The 22,656-nt window shown below is 50.4% G+C and overlaps 1 protein-coding gene across 4 annotated transcripts in view; it reads right to left on the reverse strand.

Moving 5' to 3' along the window:
- The window catches only part of RICTOR (RPTOR independent companion of MTOR complex 2), a 1,453,900-nt gene that overhangs the window by 621,401 nt on the left and 809,843 nt on the right, over nt 1-22,656 (reverse strand). For all 4 annotated transcript variants that reach the window (XM_085631131.1, XM_085631133.1, XM_085631132.1 and 1 more), the window contains one exon: nt 8,557-9,568. In XM_085631131.1, coding sequence (XP_085487257.1) covers nt 8,557-9,568 — 1,012 coding nt within the window. The remainder of the gene's footprint in view (nt 1-8,556; nt 9,569-22,656) is intronic.

The following is a 22,656-nucleotide window of genomic DNA, read 5'->3' on the forward strand; positions in this document are numbered from 1 at the left end:
TCTGTCATTGATCAGTTTTTTATATATAAGGGAGATCGTGCTGTCTGGTACATGGCCATCTAGCACCCTGTCCTCCAGGGGGGAAGACTCCGGAATGGACGCAACATCCGGGAAGACGGAGGCCAGCGCGTGGCGGACCTGCAAGTATCGAAAGTACTCACTGCCTCGCAGCTGAAACTCCGTCTGCAGCGTCTCAAAAGTCTTGAAACCCCCCCTCGTCCAGAGATCTCCCACCGTGCTGATTCCGATCGTGTCCCACTTCTCGAAGCCCTTCGATGTCCACAGGGAGCCCAACCTCTCAGACGCATATAGCGGTGACGCCCGGGTCAAACGGTCCTTCCACCCCATAGCTGCATTAGCCGCGTGCCAGACACGCACCATGACACGCGTCGGTCCCGTCAGACGGGAGTCGGGCGTGCCAGAGTAGAGCGCTCGATTATAATCGCCACCGGGCAGGAGCACCCTGTCCATTTCAAATGCCGGGTTCAAGGCGGGCCCGTAAAGGCCATGATTGATTGCAGCTAGCTGGGAGGCCCAGTAATACCGTTTAATGTCCGGGAGGGCGACCCCCCCATCGTACCACGGGAGCGTCAATTTGGCCAGAGCAATACGCGGCCTCCCGTCCCAGAACAGGCGCCGCTGCAGGCCCTCCACCTCCCGGAAGTAGCGCGCTGGTACCAAGTCCATAGTGTTCTGGAGGGCGTACAGAAAGCGCGGCAAGGACATCATCTTAAACAAGGCGCTCGGCCGAGTGGCGAGAGCGGAAGACGCCGCCAACGCGCCACATCCTCTCGCAAGCGCTGGAGGGGGGGCAACAAGTTCCGCTCATAGCGGGCCTCCGGGTCTAGAGTGATATATATACCCAGGTACCGGAACCCCTGGGAGGCAATTTGGATCGGGCAGTCACGCGGTAGGGCCGGAGCCTCCCCGGAAAGCACATATACGCAGGATTTCGCCCAGTTGATGACAAGGCCTGAGTTACGCCCGAAGGAGCGCAAAACATCAACCAGGACAATCAGCGATTTGCGCGGGGAGGCCAGATACAAAAGGATATCATCGGCGTAGAGGGACACGCGGTCCTCATACTCAGGGGTCCAGCGGAGACCACGGATAGAAGGGTGCCACCGTAGCCACTCCGCCAAGGGCTCCAAGGCCAGTGCAAACAGGAGCGGCGACAAGGGGCAACCCTGGCGCGTGCCCCGCCCCAGCTCGAATGGGGCCGAGACTCGCCCATTCACCACCACCTGCGCCAATGGGCCCGAATACAACAATTTGACCCAGCTAATGAACCCCGGGCCAAATCCGTATTTCGCCAGCATCGCCCAGATGTATGGCCATTCAAGCGTGTCAAACGCCATGGTGGCGTCTAAGGATGCCAAGATGGCCGGCTCCCGCACAAACGGGACACGCGCGAGCACCCCGTGCAAGCGTCGCAGATTCAGAGCCGTGTTGCGATGGGGTATAAATCCCGATTGGTCTTGGTGGACCAAATCGCCCACCACACCGACCAACCGGTTGGCCAACACCTTGGCGAGGATTTTGGGTTCCGCGTTCAAGAGCGAAATTGGCCTGTAGGATGTGACCCGCTCACGGGGCCTCCCCTCCTTGTGTATCACCACGATCGTGGCCAGGCGCTGGTCCGGCAGGAGGGAACCCTGCGAGTGGGCCGCCAGGAACATCGCGCGCAGGTGGGGCGCTAGTACGTCCGGGCGCAGTTTGTAAAGCTCGATGGGGAGACCATTAGGGCCCATGGCCTTGCCGGACGCGACCGAGCGAATAGCCAGGGCAATTTCGTCCGAGGTGGGAGGAGCGTCCAGCGAATCCCTGTCCTCCACCGAAAGGGAGGGCAGCGCTATGTCCCGAAGCAGGGAATGGGAATCCTCCTCCGAGCAGGGGGAAACCGGGGAGTACACCTCGCGGAAGTAATCCGCGAAGCAGGAGACGATGGCTTCCGGCTCGGTGACACGCGTACCATCCATCCTCTCAATCAAAGGAACCACACGACTCGCTCTCTCCCTCTTATCCAACCACGCAATCAGTTTACCCGCCTTATCGCCCACATCATACAATCGTCCCTGTTGCTCTCTACTGAGGCCCCTGGCCGCCTCCGTGACGAGGGCCCTATAGGCCGCCTGCTTGAGGTGCAAAACATGCAACTTGGCATCCGTTACCCCGCTCCCCAAGTCACCCTCCAGTTCCACAATCTCGGCCTCCACCCGGGTCACCTCCTCCCGCTCACGCCTCCGGGCATGGGAGATAGAGGAGAGGGCCTCCCCTCTGAGGACTACCTTAAAGGCCTCCCACAGGGAGATGGCCGAAGAGACAGACCCCACATTCTCGTCAAAATATCGCTGTAAGGATTTGATCAAGTCGGCACGAATAGTGGGGTCTCGCAAGTACCATGCATTGATTGGGGCCACCCTGCCCTCCCCCCTCGGGAAGACATCAAAATGTAACAGTAATGGGGAGTGATCCGAAATACCCCGCGCCAGATGGCACACCTCTCCTACCCTCCCAGCGTGGGCCGCCGGGACCAGGATGTAGTCAAGTCGCGAGAGGCTACCATGGGCACCCGAGTGGAAAGTGTATTGCAGCTGCGTAGGGTGCTTTAGTCGCCAGCAATCCACCAGGCCCAGTGTGTCTAAGAGGCCGGACAGCCACGCCTGTGCCCGGGGGAGGTCCCTAGGGGGGTGACGATCCATAGACCCAGAAACTACCGCATTGAAGTCCCCCCCAACCACCAGCAGGCCACCCGGGAGGTCCAAGAGGAGGCGCCCCAGGTCCGCAAATGTAGTAGCTTGTAACCCAGGCGGGACGTACACTGACATGAAAACAATCACTCTACCCTCCATTCTACCCACCAGGACAGTGTAGCGTCCCCTCTCGTCATGGCGCACCTCATCAATCTCCAGCGGGAGCGAGTTCTTGATCATGATACCCACCCCCCGCGACCCCGAAGTGAAGCCCGAGTGGGCCACCAAACGATAGCCTCGCCGATTCATGGCATGGAAGGAGTTACCTATAAGGTGTGTCTCCTGCAAAAAGACAACATCTGGCGATATGCGTTTCAGGAACTGCAGGACCACACCACGCTTAATCCGATCCCCCAGGCCGTTAACATTCCAGGACAACACAGCCAAGTCCCTACCCCCCATCATACCTAGTAGCAATCAGTCGTCCCCCACAGAGCATTTCGAGTACAGCTATACAGTAAAGGGTTTGCCTTGCGGTGCGAACAAACAACACACCCCCCCACCCCCCCATCCCAACAGAACTCCCCCCTCCTTGCACCCCTGCATGAGCCCAGTCAGCCCCCCCAAAGTGCAGTGTGCCTGTCGCCCCATAGAGAAAGACTAACTAGTACCCCAGAGGAGGAGGGAAGCCCCCAACAGACCCCGTACGACCTCCATAGGAGGGGAACATACACGATCGAGAAATGGTAAAGAATATTGTCCCGAGCGGGGCCTATTATTCACCCCTTAATTCTGATCCGGCAGGCCCTCTCCACCGCCCGCACCCCCCCCACCCCCCCGGCCCCGATCATCAGGCAGAGTGTCCAACCAGTCCCCAGCCGCCTCGGGCGATCAAAGAAGTGCGTGCGACCTTCCACCTCCACCCTTAGCTTAGCTGGAAAGAGCATTGAGTACTTTAGGTTCAGGTCCCGCAGGCGACGTTTAACACCGAGAAAACTCAGTCTCTGCTTTTGGACCGCCGGAGTAAAGTCTGGGTAGAAACGCACATCCATGTTGTCGAGCTTGACCGGTCCCTGTTGCCTGGAGGTCTGCAGGATAGCGTCCCTGTCCCGAAAGTTAAAAACCCGGGCAATGATAGGCCGCGGCGGGGCACCGGTCTTCGGCCTGCCCCCAGGGACCCGGTGAGCACGCTCCACCGCAAAAAGCTTACTCAGGCCCCGGGGCTGCAGATGGGTGAGGATTAGATCTTCCACAAAAAGGTCGGCGGCCTCCGCCTCTCGTCCCTCCGGCACCCCCACAATCCGAACATTATTCCTCCTGGCCCGACCCTCGGAATCCTCCAGTCGCCGGTCCATCAGGGCGCTCGCCTGGCCAAGCCGGCGCACCTCCTTTTGGAGGGCCGCCACATCTGTCTCGAGGCCCGTTGTGGTGTGGGTCAGGGAATCGACCCGGTCATTCGTCTTAGACAGGTCTGCCCGCACCAGGCTCACATCCACAAGGACCGAGTCTATTTTTTGCGCTAGGGTGTCGAAGCGCTGGTCCACCGAGGCCTTCATCTCCGCGATGGCGCCCATGACGTCCCGGAGGGTCAGGTCCACCGGCTGGGCGGGCGTCTCCGTCAGGCCCGCCGGGGACGTGCGCGATGTCTCCGGAGATCCCTTCTGGAGAGTGTAGCGGTCCATACTGTTGGATTGGTGCGCCGGGCCACGGCGGGTTGACTTCACCTTCGCCCGGTCGCCATCTTGTTTGGTGGACATGCTTGCTCTCCCACCGTCGTGCCAATCTCCTCAAAAGGGCCGATAGACCCATTCACTGGGTCCGGGGGGGGGGAGGGCGGCCACCGCACCGCAGGATGATCCACAGCTGGCGGGTCAGCCGGGCACCTGGACAAGACCACACCGCCGCACCCCGCTTCGCGACCCTACCTCGCTGGAGGCGGGGAGGGCGCAAAAGTGAAAGTGAAAGCGCGGGGTACGCGAGTCGCCCAGCCGTGCCCGCCGCTGTTGTTCACTTTGTCCCCGGATCGCCCCACTACTCCAATCCGGGGGGCCGGCGCGGGGAAGGCCGCAACCTTCGATCGGCGCTCCCGCCGGTGTTCGGGGTCCGATTCGAACACGGAAAACGGGTGGCGCCTCAGCTCGGGTTCACCGACACAGTCCCCTCAAAAAGGACAGGATATAGCCAGGATTAATTCAGGAGGTCGCGGAGGTCCTCGGGAGCCTCGCACCTACGCGGCCATCTTGGTTGCGCGCTAGGCTCCTCCTGCTTAATTTATTTTTAAATTGAATTTTCAACCCTTTAAAAAAGTTTGGCGGGGAAAGGAAGGTGCGATATGGGACAGTAATTATTAGTGTTTGGATTTAAATTTGGTTTCTTTAGATTCTGCAAAATCAATGCTGTTTTCCACATCTTGGCACAACACCCTGTCTTAAAAACGAGATAAAATTATTTTGACGAATTGTCCACTACGATCTCTTGTGCCTGTTTTACCACTACCACTAAGCAGGGGCCCGTCGGCGAACCAGATTTGGTCTCAGCGATAAGGTTTGCAATTTGAGCGTTATCAAGGTCGGCAAACGTATTAAAACTCGGGTCACCTGGAGGCATATGTGAGGTAGGTTCATTGGACAGATTGGGCTCATCATCCTTAACCCATTATCTGCCCTCATCATTAAAGATACTTTCAACTTTATGCAAAAAACGCGAAGCAATCTTGTCACATGTAGACTGAGTTGGCACAACCTCAGGGGTATGTGGAAAGGTAAAGAACAGAACTTTATTGAAGAGTTCCTTAGAGGAGTTTTTGGCGCTTTCAATTTTTTGGTTCAAATATTTACTTTTTTCCCTAGCTATTATCAATTTGTAGTCATTGAGACTTAGTTTATATTTTTCCTTCTCTCTGGGATTGTAGGCCACCCCACAGAACCGTTCCTGTTTTTTACATCCTAATTTGCACTCTTCAAAATATCCGAGAATCAGGGGGCCGTAGGACGACTGCGTCGAGAGCGTGACATGACCACTGGAGCTAAAAGGGAAATATTTGCTTCCAACCAATGGTTAAAATTACTTGCATTTCTGTTTAGATTCTCCAAGTAAACTTGTTGGGAACTAGCCAGATGTTTTTGAAATTACTGTTGATTAATTTGATCCCATCTCCTCGCCAATCTAATTCTGAATAAGTTACCGGTTTGAGGGGGGCTTCCAGAAAATACGATTTAAACAAAATGGAAGAATGATGGAACCAGGTAAGCGGCAGAATATCATTTACTGAAAGGCCTGAATTAGTCCAAAAACATCCCAACAAGCCTGCCAAATTCACGGGACCCTTCACCATTTGTGTTAAGACCAGGCTCTCAATGAGCTCAAGGAAGCCAACAGTTTCGAAATCTAAATTAGCTTTCAAATGGAAGTTAAAGTTCCCCTACACCGTTTAGAGGCGGCTAACGCTTCTTCCAAAAGTCTATCAGTAAAAGGACCCCTGGGACCTCGCGATCGGTACACTAGGATACCTTTAAAATTATTTTGTGCATTTAATTGAAAGTTAAAAGACAAAGCTTTGCAGACCAGCGAAGAAGAAGAGGCGAAGGTTCCAGAAAGCGATTCCTGATCGAGTATAGCCAGGCCTACCCCACTTCCATCTTTCCTGTCCAGCGTAAAGATCTCAAAGCCTGGCGGTGTGGCTTCCACCAGGCTGGGTCCAGAAGCTGCATCGGTCCACGTCTTGTTAGCGAATATTATATTGCAACCTTGACTTAATGAACTCTGTGCATTCAATATTATGTTTGACTAATGATCTAGCATTAAACAGAGCGCAGCAAAGATCCCTTGTTCCTTTCTTATCCGTTAATACCACAGCTTTAGCTGCTTCATGCCTTGCCTGTTAAGTGTGGGAATAATGGTCTTGCAGACCAGACATCTATCATTTTATGCTTTCCCTTCACCTGCTAACCTCTCTGATTCAGCGCTAGTAGTTCTCTTCCTGTGTACTGAGTCCACTGCCGAAACTTTTGGGATAAACAGACAGGGGGGCTTGCACAGGGCACGGGCCGAGCGTGGACAGGTGCAGATGGGCTTGCATTTGGTGGGCCGCCGGCTACGCGCGGTCTCGCTGTAGCTCAAAATAAGTACTCACCCATATAGGAGGGGGCGTGTCCCCGATCCTAAAAACACCAATGGACAAAGTAAAATTCTGCAATTAACTGGAGCACAGCTACCCCCTACGCGATCAGCAGGCTCTCCTGCTGTCACACAGTATTGTGAAAATAATTCTAACTAAAATAACAGGGAGAAAAGTAAACACATAAAATAATTAAAATACTGAAACCGGTTCAATGGCGCCCGTGTGGCAGGAGCCAGGCACCTCCCGAGTTGCACTATGTGTGCGTACAAGGAACAGAAAAGTGATAATACTAACAGGTAAGTTTCCGGAGCTCTACCTCCGATCAGTAATTACAGATATAGGAAAACGTATATCTGTCATAAGTGGTGCTAGCACCAGCTTGCACAGGCTGCAATGGCAGGCCTGGAGTCACAATTTAAGTGGTCTCCCATTGGTGGCATAATATATGCTTCAGCTCATGGGGGACCCCTGGAATACCTATGCCCTATGTAACTTAGAACCATATACAAGGGACTTACAAGCGAACACCAGTAGCTAATCTGGAGTGTACCCAAGTACTCAACAGTTTCAATTTAGGAAAGAAGCACAGAGACTAGGATTCAGGTTAGCAGAATCCCAGTAAGACTAGTCGGAAAAACAATGGCACCAGCATAAAGAGGTGGGGGTGACCATGAAAGCAGATCCTACTTCCCTTACAGTAATCAGATAGCCAAATGAGAGCAGAGGAAAGACATTTCTGGTGATGAGTCAAGTCTTCTGGTAATCAGGAAATCAACCAAAGTTCCCAGGCACTGGTAATAAATTATAATTTCAACTCTGACTAAACATCTGTGTCAGGTTCCGGAAATGCAGGACTATCTGATTTGGCAGCTAGTGGAAGAACTCTCGAAATCGAACAAGGAATTGGGTGTTATTCAATGGATGAATCTAGCATCTGAAAAGACAAAGCCAGGGTGGCGGCTTATGCAGAGGTGCGAGGAGTAGTACCATTATACTCCAAGGGCGGTAAAAATGAAAAGTAGAAATATTTAAATTGAAAAACGATGGTTCCAGCTGGCAGTGGACTTTCAGAATTCAGAAGTGACTAAAGCAATTCAAATAAGCCCAAAACTGGGGTAGACGCATTGGCTGTGTGCCTAATAGCCTTGTCTTACAACTGCTGCCCTAGAAAGTTACCAGAGAACTAGCAGTGAATGCAAAATCTTACCTTACGACTATTTAGAAACATTGGAAAGCCAGGGTTTCGTTACCTACCCTGGATCAATGGAAGGAGATGCAAAACTATGCAGACTCACAATAGAGACATGGAGATAACCTCAAAATAAGACTAGTTCTGAAAGGAGCTGAAAGCTATGCGTTTCTAATAAGTGTACTTTTATAGAGGATAGAGAACTTTCTATGCAGAAACAAAGCTTCACTGTTGCACTGAACCAGCATCTGGACCACACGACCAATAGGAATTTTTTTTATATCATTCATGATTTTCTTTCTATTCTCCATATCTTTTCTAGTCTATTGGGGCATTTACGTTGCTGTTCAGTGTCATGTACCACCAAAATATGGAAAAAAATAAGACGTAGACCACTATGAACAATTCAATGACATACTTCCATAACAAATGGTTTTATTGCAGTGTTTTGCATATTCTCAATTTATGGACAACTTTAAAACAGTTCTTGAGATGTCCCTTTACCCTCAGTGCAGAATTAACATTGACAAAATTAATTAGCACAGGTTCCTTACCTGTTGGGAGTTAACCTTGAATCTAGGCTTCCAGACTTCATGGTGATTGTGTCAGTAAACAGCACATCTTTAGCTGGAGAAGCCAAAGCTTCTGAATGAGACAAAGAAGGGTGCATCCTCTGCTGCTGAAGACGTTTTAGCGTTGCATATCCGAAAGCATCTCGAGAACTTGTGTAGCAAAAGTTATAGTCTGCCAGGCTTTTAATTGCAGCAAAAGAGGGAGCCTTTAATGACTGTGCTCTGCGTGGAAGAGTATGAAAAGATCCCGGAGGCACAAGGGACACAGAGTTCGACTTTGAAATAGGCAGATGATTTGGGTGCGACATCGAAGAGTGGTTTGTTTTAACAGTTTTGGTACTTACCACAGTACTTAAACTACCACAGTCAGTGTCTAGGTTTGTAGTATCAATACCTACAGTCTCTCTGGAAGGACTGGAGCTCATTGAGCTTATGCCACTTGTAGTTGTGTCTGTATTAAAGCTTAAACTACGACTCTTGAAGTGAGTGTTGGTTGAAACATCTCCCATCAATTTCTCTCTGCTCGCATTTTCCCTGTGATTTTCATTTCCGTAGATCTTTGGCAGTTTCAGATCATTTTCGCCAATACTCTGCGTGCTCCCTGTATCATCAATGTTTCTGTTTCCAATAAAAGATTTTCCAAAATTTAATGTGTTGATTTTTGGAACACTGAAAATTGGTCCAAAGTCTTCTCCTGGACTAAAATTGGAATTACTACAAGGCTCGGTGACAGTCCGGTTTCGTCTCAAACCCAACTTGGTGTCAAATAAAGGTTTGCCACCTTTAGGATCACTGCTGCTACGAAGTTTCTTACTTGGCAGAGTAAGTGAATTCAGAAAGCGGTTTTTCACAAATTTGCTGGTGGTCAACAGAGTAAAAGGACTACGGTCTTTGTCCTTTAAGGGCTTATCATAAAATGTTTGTTCTGCATCTTCAGAGAAAAAATAAGGACTCGAACTGTTGAAAAACCGATCATCCTCTATGATAAACATTCCTGTAATAAATAAAGAGCATCATTTTATTTATTTATTGATTTTTTAACTCAACACAGTCTCAGTAATATACAGAAAGACCAAGTTATTTACCTTCAGTAAAGCTCTTTCTAGTGGACATTATCTAACCACAGACTTATCACCTTGTTTTTTTAGTGTCTTTTTTCTGAGTTTTTTTATAGCGCAAACTTGACTTGAAGGTATCAGAGCACTTTACATGAGCACCAGTTTTATTACACAAGGACACATTCATTTTTGTTTTGTTAGGCACGGAGAAATTAAGTGATTTGCCCAGAATCAGAGGATGTTGAGCATCATTGCCGAGACTCGAACCAGGGTCCCCAGATTTGAGGTCGACCGCCCTAGCCATTAGACCACATCCTCTCACCTTGTGAATATCCCAAGGCAGCAGACTGGATCCAGACAATTTTCTCAGCAATTCCCTGGTGCATTGATAGGTGGGTGCGCTGCTATGTGTCGGATCTGTGACGCTCTGGATGTGACATTGGGGTCCTTACATAGACACCACATCCACAGGCTCACGTAATTTTCTTTCTGTTATCAATCCGTGCCGTACATGGGGGACTTCTATAATCAGATTGTGCCAGTGTGTCAGGACAGGATGAGTCCATTCCAATGAAAGGGGCGGTGAATTTCAGTCGATGAGGAATCTGTGGTTCGAGTTAACCACCAGAATTCGTTTTTACTGAAGGTAAGTAACCAGGTCTTCTAATGGATACTTCTAACCGCAGAATCCTCACCTTGTGAATAGATACCGAAGGAGTAACTCTACAAGGGGGGGGGGGGGGTCTGTGGAATAGGCAAGAACAAGAAATCCTGCAGGACTGAAAGGGGAAAGTGCATCTCCCAACATGCCTGGTTATCGAGGTCGTAGAGCTTTCAGAACGTGTGGAGTGAGGCCCACACGTAACATGTCCCACGCATGGCACATGTTCGAGACTGGCACACAGCATGGCGCTAGCAAGACCATGCCCTGGTAGAATGAGCATATAGGCTTGCAGTAGATCTTGAATCACAAGATGGTTCTTTTGTAAACAGCATTCCCCTTTTTCATCCCAGAGGTCCCTAAAAGAACAAGTTACTTACCTTCGGTAACGCTTTTTCTGGTGGATACAATATCTGCCTGTGGATTCCTCACCTTTAGAATATCCCCTCCGCCAGCATTCCGCTGGAAAATTCTTTCCTACGTCGACGAAGACGTCACAATAACACGGCACCGCACGCGGCACCCTCTGACGTCATAGGAGCCACATAAAGACCTCGTCGGCGTGCTGACGTCAGTTCCACCCATTTTTTCCATGCCACCGAGGCAAACGGGCGGACCGACACATTTTCAAATGCACACATAGAACATCAAATATATACATATATATAAATTCACAAATGCATAATCAAGAAATACATAGAGAGCCAAGGAAAAAGCATTTCTAAATATTAAAATATAAACATGATTAAGACATTAAAATAAAACATTTTTGGGTAGAAACAGGAGGACAACGGGGAGACGGGTGGGAGCGTGACAAATCCACAGGCAGATATTGTACCCACCAGAAAAAGCGTTACCGAAGGTAAGTAACTTGTTCTTCTGATGGATACTTCTGCCTGTGGATTCCTCACCTTACCAATAGATTCCCAAAGCCGTACCTCTCCCGGAAGAGGGTGTCCACCTGACTAGACCAAAAAATCCTGCAAAACGGAGCGAGCAAAATGGCCATCCCTCCTAACCTCAGAGTCCAAGCAGTAATGCTTTGCAAAGATGTGGAGGGAGGCACAAGTTGCTGCCTTACAGATATCAAGAACAGGAACACCTCTAGCCAAAGCAGAAGAAGCAGACTTAGCTCTGGTGGAATGAGCTCTGATACCTTCCGGCGGTTCCTTCTTGGCCAGGACGTAGCAAATCTTGATGCGCAAGATAATCCACCTGGATAGCATCCTCTTGTGGAGTGGTGTGGCTCACTGGTTAGAGGCGGCAGACCCGGAAGCAGAGGTCGGTCAGGGACCAGGGTTCGATTCCCGACGCGGCAGGGTCTTGGGCCAAGGTCAGCGGACTCGATAATTCTCGCCTCGGTGCCTACTCTAATCATGGATCACACTCAGCAACTCTGGGCAATAGCTTGCTTAATCTCCACTAACGGCCCCATCAGCACTGGGGATGCTTGGTCTTCACCTTGGAGATACCCAGTAAGGGACCATCTCACAGGGAAAGCCAGGATGGGTTCCCCTGTGGTATACAGCGCCGGGACGCCCCTTTGCTGGGCAGCTGTGCGCTTTACAAGTATACAAATTTCAAATTTCAATTGTGCACTGCCTTGCCTTTCATTTTCCCAATGTAGCCCACGAAAAGCTGATCGTCCAGCCTCAGATCTCTAGTCCGATCCAAATAAAAGCTGACAGCCCTCTTAAGGTCCAACCGATGCAGTCTCTCTTCCTCCTTGGAAGGGTGAGGGGGAGGATAAAAGGTAGGTAAAGTGATGGATGCATATGAAAAGGGGTAACAACCTTGGGAAGGAAAGCAGCCCTGGTCCTTAGAACCAACTTATCTGCATGAATGGTCAGGAAAGGAGGTTTCGAACTAAGAGCTTGAAGCTCACTTACCCTCCTAGCCGAGGTAATGGCAATCAAGAAAATCGTTTTAAAAGAAAGAAGCCTCAACGGGCAAGAGTGAAGAGGCTCAAACGGAGAACCCATTAACAAAGTGAGTTCAAGATTCAAATCCCACTGAGGCATAATGAAAGGTGTGGGAGGAAACTTATTTGTAAGGCCCTTAATGAACCTCATGACAATGGGGGACTTAAATAAAGACGGCTGGTCCGGCAAACATAAAAAGGCAGACAAAGCCGATAAATAGCTCTTAACAGGGGCTACAGCACAACCTTGCTGTGCTAAAGATAAGAGAAAACTCCAAAATATTAGACAAACAAGCCTTCAAAGGGTCAATGTCTCTCTCTCCACACCACTTATCAAATCTAGACCATCTAGAAGAGTAAACAGACTTAGTGGAGTGTTGCCTGGATGATAAAATAACATCCACTATCTCTGGCGGGAGAGAGAAGGAACTCGGGTTGCCCCGTTCAATCTCCAGGCATGAAGGTGCAAGCTCTGAAGGTGGGGGTGTAGAACCTGCCCCTGCGACTGCGAGAGGAGGTCTGCCCTGAGAGGGAGACGAAGCGGAGGGTGCGACGAGAGGTGAAGTAGGTCTGTGTACCACACCCTTCTTGGCCAATCTGGGGCGATCAATATAACTTGGGCCTGGTCTTGGCGAATCTTCCTCAAAACCCGATGAATCAAGGGTATGGGAGGAAACGCGTAAAGAAGTTGTGAGCTCCAATCCATCTGAAACGCATCCCCCAAATCTCCCTGCATTGGAAACTGGAGACTGCAGAATAACGGGCAGTGTGCGTTCTCGAGAGTGGCAAACAGGTCCATCCAAGGAGAATCCCACATCTGAAAGATGCGATGGACCACCTCCGGATGAAGCCGCCACTCGTGATCGGCCGAGTAACGCCGACTGAGACTGTCCGCACGAACATTCAGCACACCGGCCAGATGATTTGCAAATACACAAATCCGTTGGTCCTAAGCCCAGGACCAGAGCCTCTCGACAGAGGCGATACGACCCTACACCTCCCGGTTTGTTGATGTACCACATTGCGGTAGTGTTATCCGTCAGGACCTGAACTGACTGACCGCAAAGGGAAGGGAGAAAAGCCTTCAGTGCCAAACGTATTGCCCGCAATTTCAGAAGGTTGATGAGATGCAACCTTTCCTCTGGAGACCAAAGGCCTTTGACCTCCAGAACCCCCAGATGAGCACCCCACCCTAGAGTGGAGGCATCCGTGATCACTGTGGCCATCGGCGGAGGAGCCTGAAAGAGCTTTCCTTGAGACAGGTTGCCCTGCACACTCCACCAAGACAGCTTCGCTGCAGCTTCTCTGGAGATTTTGATATTCTCCCCGAGATCTCCGTTGTGCTGATACCACTGCCTGCGGAGGCACCACTGGAATGCCCTCATGTGACAGAGTGCATGGATGACCAACAGAATGCAGGAAGCGAACAGACCGAGCAGGCGAAGAACCTTCAGAACTGGAACAACCGCTCCATCGTGAAATAAAGGAATCATTTCCTGTATGTCGAGAATCCTCTGTGGAGGCAGGAATGCCCGACACACAGAAGTGTCCAGTATTGCTTCTATGAACAGGCTGCGCTGAGAAGGCACCAGGTGAGATTTGGGTACATTTATCGGAAAACCCAACTTGAACAACAGTTACGTTGTCACTTGCAAGTGGCGCGAAACCAACTCTGGAGTCTCCGCTTTCAACAGCCAGTCGTCCAGGTAGGGGAAAACAGGAACCCCTGACCTTCTGAGATGAGACGCTACCACCACATTCACCTTTGTAAAGACTCGAGGCGCGGAAGTGAGACCGAACGGAAGAACCGCAAACTGGTAATGTTGCGATCCCATCGTGAACCGGAGATACTTCCGATGTGACTTCAGGATGGGAAGATGAAAATACACATCCTGCAGATCGATGGACACCATCCAGTCTTCCTGTTGCAGCGCAAGGAAAACCTCAGCCAAGGTCAACATTTTTAACTTTTCCTGCCCGAGGTAAGGGTTCAAAATCCTGAGGTCCAAGATTGGTCTCAAACGACCATCCTTTTTGGGGATCAGGAAATATCAGGAGTAACAACCCCGACCCCATTCCTGCTCCAGAACCACCTCTATTGCACCTTTTTGGAGTAATGTAAGAACCTCCTGCTGCAAAAGCAGCAAGTGGTCTTCTGAACAACCACCCTGGCGAGCAAGGTAAGGAGGAGGAAACACCAAAAATGGGAGGGCGTACCCATTGTCTACAAGATTCAAGACCCAACGATCCGATGTGATCAGTCTCCAATCTTGCAGAAAGTGGGACACCCGACCTCAAACTGGACCAACATGTTCTAAGATGGGAAACCTAGAACTGCTTTCCTGATGCACCAACTGCGGCAGGAGGGGAGGTAGAGGAGGAGGTCTGTTGACGATTTGCACCCCTGAGGCCTCTTTTATTCTTCTCTCTGTATGATTTGTACAAGGGATTTTGCTGTTGATGGCTCTGCTGAAATTGTTGGCGCCCACGAAAGGAAGCAGATCTGCCAAAGCCCCGATATCGCTTGTACCCATAACTTCTAGACTGCACCTGGAGGCCTAAAGATCTTGCAGTAGCTCTACTGTCTTTGAAACGTTCTAATGCTGAGTCCGCCTTAGAACCAAAGAGCCTTGACCCATCAAAGGGCAAATCCAACAAGGTCGCCTGCACATCAGCCGAAAAACCTGAAGACTTGAGCCAAGCCTATCTCCTTGTAGCCACAGAAGACCCCATAACACGAGCCACAGAGTCAGCAGTGTCCATGCCTGACAGAATCACTTGTCGTGCTGTGCCCTGCGAATCTGAAAGGACTTCCAAGAAGTTGGCACGATCCTGCTCCGGCAACTTAGGAGCTAATTGAACAACAGAGTCCATCAATGCATGTATATATCATCCAAGAAGGCAAGTCGCATTAGTTGACTTTAGAGCCATACTCGCAGATGAACACTTTCTTCGCAGCTTGCTCTGTCTTTTTTGAGTCCCTGTCACCCAAAATGGTAGGAAAAGCACCAGAAGACTGTTTTGAGCAAGAAGCTTGAACAACTAGACTCTCCGGTGTCGGATGTGATGACAAAAGAGCCGGATCACCAGGGGCAGGCTTGTATCATCTCGAGATAGAACGAGATACAGCCAGAGCAGACATAGGCTTCTGCCACACCTCCATAATTGGATCTGTTAAGACATCTGTGAATGGAAGTAGAGGCTCAGAAGTTGATGAAGAAGTATTCAAAACTTCCGTCAGTATATTGGACTTAATCTCAGCAGAGGGAAGTTCAAGGCCCAATAAATCAGCCGCCTTCTTTATGACAACATAGTAAGGTGTAACGTCCTGCACAACACATCCACTTGCAGATGGTAAGTCATACTCAGGGGAAGTATCTAGGCTGCTAGCTTACTAAAGGCCTTCAAACTAATCCACAGAGTCCACAATTTCTCCTTCCTCCTGTTCTTGCAAATACTCCTCCTCCTCAGGCAATCTCTAAGCCTCTCTCCTGGAGCGTTGCTTAGGCAAAGGCGTCGGTGGAGCTACACGCGGCGCCGGAGAAGACACCAGCAGCGTCGATGGAGGAGCCTCGACATCGAACCTCAACGTCGATCGAATCCGAGGTGGAGCAGACTCAGCAGCTGAAGGAGTCCGGGGAGCCGGAGTAGACGATCTCGGCGCCGGGAAATGCCAAGTCGGAGTCGACGGCATAAAAGGCATGAAGGGTGCCTGGGGATAGAACTGAGGCACACCCAGGTTGAAAGCCAGAGGACCCACGGGGCCTGAAGGCGCACCGAATGGAGTCGAGGCTCTTGTAAATAAACCAAACATCGCATTGAGGAAATACGAAGAGTCAGCCCCAGGAGCAGGAAAAGGAGGATATGGATCCGTACCTTCCTGTAGGGGAGTCACCTGAGGTCGCACTGGAGCATGCGGAGCCGGGGACGGCGCCCGCTCAGGTAAAGCCACACTGCCTGGAGAGGACCCACCCAGCGCCGGTGATGTCGCTGGAGCCGGTGATTCTTCATGAAGCGAAGAAGCCATTGAAATATGCGACGCCGGAGATGGTACTGGCGTCGCTTGAGGAGTAGGAGAGATGAAGTCCCTTCTCCGAAGTCGCTCGGCTGGAGTCGGCGACCTCGATCTCTACCTCGAGACCCTGGCATTCGAAGATCGATGTCGAGAGGTATGTCTCCTCTTGGACTTTTATACTTCTTTGACCTCGAAGTGAGAGAAGACGAAGACTTTGCCCTCTTCCTACCTCTCTTTTCGTTCTTGGCTTTCGCCATAAATAATTTGGCTTCAGGCTCTTTGATAGCTTTAGGATTCATTTTCCTGCAGCTCCTGCATTCCTCGACGTCGTGGTCTGAGGATAAACACCACAGGCAGTCATCATGAGGATCCGCCACACTCTCTGCAGGGTTTGAATCCAGTCTTCCTAGAAGTAGCCATTCTGACAAACTACAAGATGAACAAGTTACTTACCTTCGGTAACGCTTTTTCTGGTGGATACAGTATCTGCCTGTGGATTCCTCACCTTGTGAATATCCCCTACGCCAGCAACATTCGGAAACTTTTGTAGCTCTCCACGCCGACTAGGATGACGTCACAGAAGCACGGCTCCGCTCGCGGCTCGGCGGACGTCACTGGATCCATAAGAGGACCTCGTCGGCGTGATGACGTCAGTACCGCCCTTTTTTCCGTGCCTTCGAGGCACACGGAGGGACTGACAGCAATATATATACAGTATACACAGTACACAATCCAACACACAGTGTGAAGACAATCCAGGAAGGCAAAAGAAATAACACACTTCCTTTGACAGTAATAAATACATTTTGAAACATCATCACTATTGTAGGTATACAAGGGTTGACAACGGGGAGGCGGGTGGGTCAGTTAGGAATCCACAGGCAGATACTGTATTCACCAGAAAAAAGCGTTACCGAAGGTAAGTAACTTGTTCTTTTGATGGATACATCTGCCAGTGGATTCCTCACATTGTGGAAAGATTCCCACAGCAGTCCCACTCGCGGAGGAGGGTGTCCACCCTTCTATACCAGAAAGTCCTGAAGGACGGAACGAGCAAAGTGTCTGTCCCTCCTCACCTCGAAATCCAAGCAGTAATGCTTCGCAAAAGTGTGGAGGGAGGCCCAAGTTGCCGCTCTACAAATGTCCTCCACGGGAACACCTCTAGATAAGGCAGATGTAGAAGACTTTGCCCTGGTAGAATGAGCCCTTATACCCTCTGGAGGTTCCTTACCAGCCAAAGAGTAACAAATCTTGATGCACAAGATAATCCATCTGGAAAGGGTGCGCTTGTGCACCGCTCTGCCTTTCCTGCAGCCAGCAAAGCCCACTAAGAGCTGGTCATCCACTCTACAGTCTTTAGTCCTATCGAGGTAAAAGCTCACCACCCTCTTAGGGTCCAAGCGGTGAACCCGCTCCTCCTCCTTGGAAGGGTGAGGGGGAGGATAGAAGGTAGGAAGGGTAATGGACTGCCCCAGATGGAAAGGAGTTACCACCTTAGGCAGAAAAGCAGCCCTGGTCCTGAGTACCATTCTTTCAGCATGAATGGTCAAGAACGGGGGTTTCGAACTTAGAGCTTGAAGCTTGCTTACCCTCCTTGCCGAGGTAATGGCAATGAGAAAAACTGTTTTGAAAGACAACAGCCTTAAGGGACACTTGTGCAAGGGCTCGAAGGGAGAACCCATCAAGTAAGTTAAGACAAGATTTAAGTTCCATTGAGGCACAATTAAGGGAGTAGGCGGAAATTTGTTGGTAAGGCCCTTAATGAACCGCAATATAATAGGTGAGCAAGAGAAAGAGCAAACTGAAGGATGTTGGATAAACAAGCCCTCAAAGGGTCAATAGACTTCTCTCCGCACCAAAGAACAAATTTAGACCACCTATAGGAATAGATAGATTTGGTGGAATGACGTCTGGCAGACAATATTACATCTACCTCGTCAGGTGGGAGAGAAAAATAATTCAGGTTGCCCCGTTCAATCTCCAGGCATGAAGGTGTAAGCTCTGGAGGTGGGGGTGTAGAACCTGCCCCTTCGACTGCGAGAAGAGGTCTGCCCTCAGAGGGAGACGGAGCGGAGGGCACGAGAAGAGGTCGAGAAGATCTGTGTACCACACCCTTCTTAGCCAATCTGGGACGATCAATATGACTTGTGCCCGGTCTTGGCGAATCTTCCTCAGAACCCGAGGAGATGTGAGTCCCATCTCAACTGAAACGCGTCCCCCAACGCTCCCTGCATCGGATACTGGAGACTGTAGAATGATGGGCAGTGAGCATTCTCGTGAGTGGCAAACAGGTCCACCTGAGGAGTTCCCCACACCCGGAAGACGTGACAAACCACCTCCGGATGGAGCCTCCACTCGTAGTCGGCAGAGAACTGCCGAATGAGACTGTCTGCACGCTGTGAGAAAGTGGCTCTGTATATACTTTTCCCAAATAGGCAAAGGGTGTACAAAGTCCACAGTCCCCAAAGGTTTGGCAGAGGCTAAAGTTAGATATAACTTTACTCTCTAAAGTGGTAGCTTGGTCGAGCAGTAAGGCAGTATCAGAGGACAGTGTAAAGCATTTGTTGTACACACTCAGTCAGCAAATGGTCTCACACACTATATAACTGAACTCTAGGCCAATGGTTTATATATAAAAATATATGCTGGTTTTATTTTAGAACCAACAATAGGTATTAAAATATACTTTTTCAGAATGAGATGCTTTATATAAATACTTTTTCAATATGCAATTGACTTTTGTAGAAAGTTACAAGTGGTTGCAATAGGCAACACTATTCTAAACACAATAATGCACTGAGTTCAATGGAAGTTTCAAGTTATTTGCAATAGATTACTTTTAGGATTACTTTTGTGATTCCAGGACTGGATCCTAGATTCAGTCCTGGGACAGTACTTAGTAACAAGTGCTAAAAGTAGACTTAGTTACATTTTTAGACAATATTTTGCTATTTTAAAAGTTGACACTTAGAAAATATTTCATAGAAAACAGTCAATGATTCCCTATGGAAGAAAATTCAAGTTGCAGGTATAGTATGTTCTCGTTACTTTTGTAATACAGTACTGGGTGCCTAGACTCAGTACTGGGACCTTTATCCAAAACAGGTAAGTAATTACGTTTTCACAGTTTATACGATTTTTAAAGAATATTTAAAGTTTGCAGAAATCGACACTTAGAAGAAATTTCACAGAAAAACAGTCAATGGTTTCCTATGGAAGAAAATTGGGTTACTGGTAAGTACGGTTGTGAATATTTTTCAGAGTCAGTGCTGGGTACCAAGAACCAGCACTGGGAGCTCACCTAACAGCAGGTGAGTATTTTCGTTTTCGTTACTCAGCTGATTTTTGGAGAATATTTTAAGTTTTGAAAAGTCCACACTTAGAAGAAATTTCAGGAAAAAACAGTCAATGTTACCCTATGGAGAAAATGGAGTTATCGGCTTTAAGGTAAGTACTCGACTGGCAGAGTTAAGGTTCTGGGCATAGACTCAGGGGTCTCCCAGGGTCAGGTAAGTACAGTTGTTACACCCTCAGTGGCACAGGGGCAGACGGGTGCAGAGAGAGTTAGGCCCAATGTTATCCTATGGGAGGCAGGGGGGACTTGGTTGGTGGCTGCTGACTAGCAGGCCACGCGGCTGTGGGAGCTGGGATCCTGGTCAATTGCTCAGGGCAAATGGGGAAGTAGATAGGTGTAGAGGTTACACTGCCAGGGCCACTCGGGCGGCTGGGTGCAGGGTGCTTTTGAGCCTTCGGACGCTCTATGGGAAAGCTCCGGTTTAGAAAAAGACCGCAAGCTCGGGGACGAAGATTCTTCAGGTGCCACCACCACTTCGAGAGGTAAGTTGGGTAGTTGGAGGATAGGTAGGTACCCCGGAGTTGGGCACAGGGGTCCGCGGGGCGCTGGGTGCAGGGGTGCCTTTTGGTGTCAGGAAATCTTACCCTCTGATGATCGCGGTTGGGGGGGGGCACCTGGTTCTGAGGCTGCAGGTGTCGTCAGGAGCATCGAGGGAAGTCGTTGGGTGCCGGACTCGGGGTCACAGTCGCCGTGGGGTCGTCCTCGTGGTCTTTGTTCACTCCGGCACAGGCCAGGCTTGGCGGGTGCAGAGTGTGAAGGGTTTGCGGTTCCGGGCTGATGCCAGGGATTAGAAGCAGATTTTGAGCAGAGCCTCTACTCATGGGAGTCCCAGGTGCTTAGAGCCAAAAGGCAGCCAGGTCCTCCGTGGTTTGTGAGGTTGCTGGCCACAAGAGATGCCGGGTTGGAGCAGGAGCAGGTTCAAGAGTCGAAAGGCCGGTAGGGCTGGGGCCAAAGCAGTTGGTGTCTTCCTCTTCTTAGCAGCTGCAGGGCAGGTTTTCTTTCTTCTTGCTCTTCTTTGTATTTCAGAATCTGGGGAAGGAAGGTTCAGGGAACTGGGGAAGGAAGGTTCAGGGTGCCCCTAAATACTAGATTTAGGGGCGTTACAGGTAGGTGAAGGGCAGGGACAAATGGGTCCCTGTCCTGGGGTGGGTACACCCCCTATCCTGCCTCTCTCCTGTGGGAGGGGGGCAGTAGCCTAGTTCTGATTGGGCAGGGCTTCCCATCTTCAAGATGGCGAGCGTCCGGAGATGTGCTTCACCTCGCCTCCCCCACCTGAGGGGTGGGGTTGGCAGGCTGGCACATCCCCTGTCCTTAATTGGGGTTTCCGGCCAGGCTTCCCGCCAGACTGGGGGCTGCCAGTGGCCTGGGGAAGCTCACAGAGGCGGCATGCCTTTGAAGCTTCCCCCTGCCCATCCTGGGGAGGAGATTTAGCACCTCGCCCAGGCTGTGCATTGTTGCAGGCCCAGGAGAGCAGGGGCTCCCCTACCCAGGGGTCCAGCAACATGTCTGCTGTGTGGCAGCCTAGGCAGCCTCTCAGACCAGACGTGGATTGTAGGTTAGGTTTCAGGGGGCATCTCTAAGATGCCCTCTGGGGTGCTTGGTACATTAAATCCCACACTGGCATCAGTGTGGGTTTAATGTGCTAAGAAGTTTGATACCAAACTTCTCAGTCTTCAGTGTTGTCATTATGGTGCTGGGGAGTACGTGTTTGACGAGCTCTCAGCACCATGTACTCTTAAATGGCAGCACTGCACTTACAGTGCCCAGGAATGGACCTGGGTACTGTAGGGGCACAGGGCTCATGCTCCTGTGCCCACACCACTGGCATAGGGCACCCATCTAGAGGGGTGGCTGATGTATGCCAGGGCAGTGTAGGTGGTGGGCATGGCACACAGGGATGTGTGCCATGTCGACTCTTTGTTTTGTCTTGTACCCAGACACTCAGCCTGCAAGAGCAGTGTGTGTGTGTGTTAGGCTACAGGGCCTCTAAGGGTGGCACAATGAGTGCTACAGCCCTTAGACGCCTTCGCTGGTCACAAGGCCCTGGGTACCTAGGGTACCATTTACCTGGGGCTGACATGTGGCCAGGGTTTGCCAATTTGGGTTTTGGCTGTTAGTTTTTAGGGAAGGAACACAGGCCCTGGGCATCTGATTGGCAGGAGCCTAGGGCACAACAAGGAAAAGTGCATCAGCTAACAGGCAAAAAAAAAAGGGGGGGGGGGTTTATGCAACAGAAACCCACTTTCTTACACACGCACATTCAGAACTCCGGCCAAATGACTTGCCATCAGACAAATCTGGTGATCCTGAACCCAGGACCAGAGACGCAGAGCCTCTCTGCAGAGACAACGCGACCCCACTCCTCCCTGCTTGTTGACATACCACATCGCGGTAGTGTTGTCCGTCAGGACTTGAACCGACTGACCGCGAAGTGAAGGGAGGAAGGCCTTGAGCGCCAAACGTATCGCCAGCAATTCCAGAAGGATGATGTGAAGCAACCTTACCTCTGGAGACCAAAGACCCTTTATCTCCAGATCCCCCAGATACGCACCCCACCCTAAAGTGGATGCATCCGTTATTACTGTGGCCACCGATGGAGGTAGACGGAAGGGCTTTCCCTGGGACAGATTGCCCTCCACGCTCCACCAAGACAGATCCGCTGCAGCTTCTCTGGAGATCTTCACAGACTCCCTGAGATCTCCATTGTGCTGATACCACTGCCTGCGGAGACACCACTGGAGCGCCCTCATGTGCCAGCGTGCATGGTTGATCAACAGAATGCAGGAAGCAAACAGACCGAGCAGATGAAGGACTTTCAGGACTGGAACGACCGCTCCATTGTAAAACAAGAGAATAATTTCCTGTATGTCTCGAATCCTTTGAGGATGAGGGGATGCCCGACACACAGCAGTGTCCAGTACCGCCCCTATAAACAGATTGCGCTGAGAGGGCACCAGGTGAGATTTGGACACGTTTATCGAGAAACCCAATTTGTACAACACAGCTGGGGTGTAACCTGCAGATGATGAAGCACCTTCTCCGGCGACTCTGCTTTGATTAGCCAGTCGTCCA

Source organism: Triturus cristatus, chromosome 2_1 (genome assembly GCF_964204655.1).
Source record: "Triturus cristatus chromosome 2_1, aTriCri1.1, whole genome shotgun sequence".
NCBI lineage: Eukaryota > Metazoa > Chordata > Amphibia > Caudata > Salamandridae > Triturus > Triturus cristatus.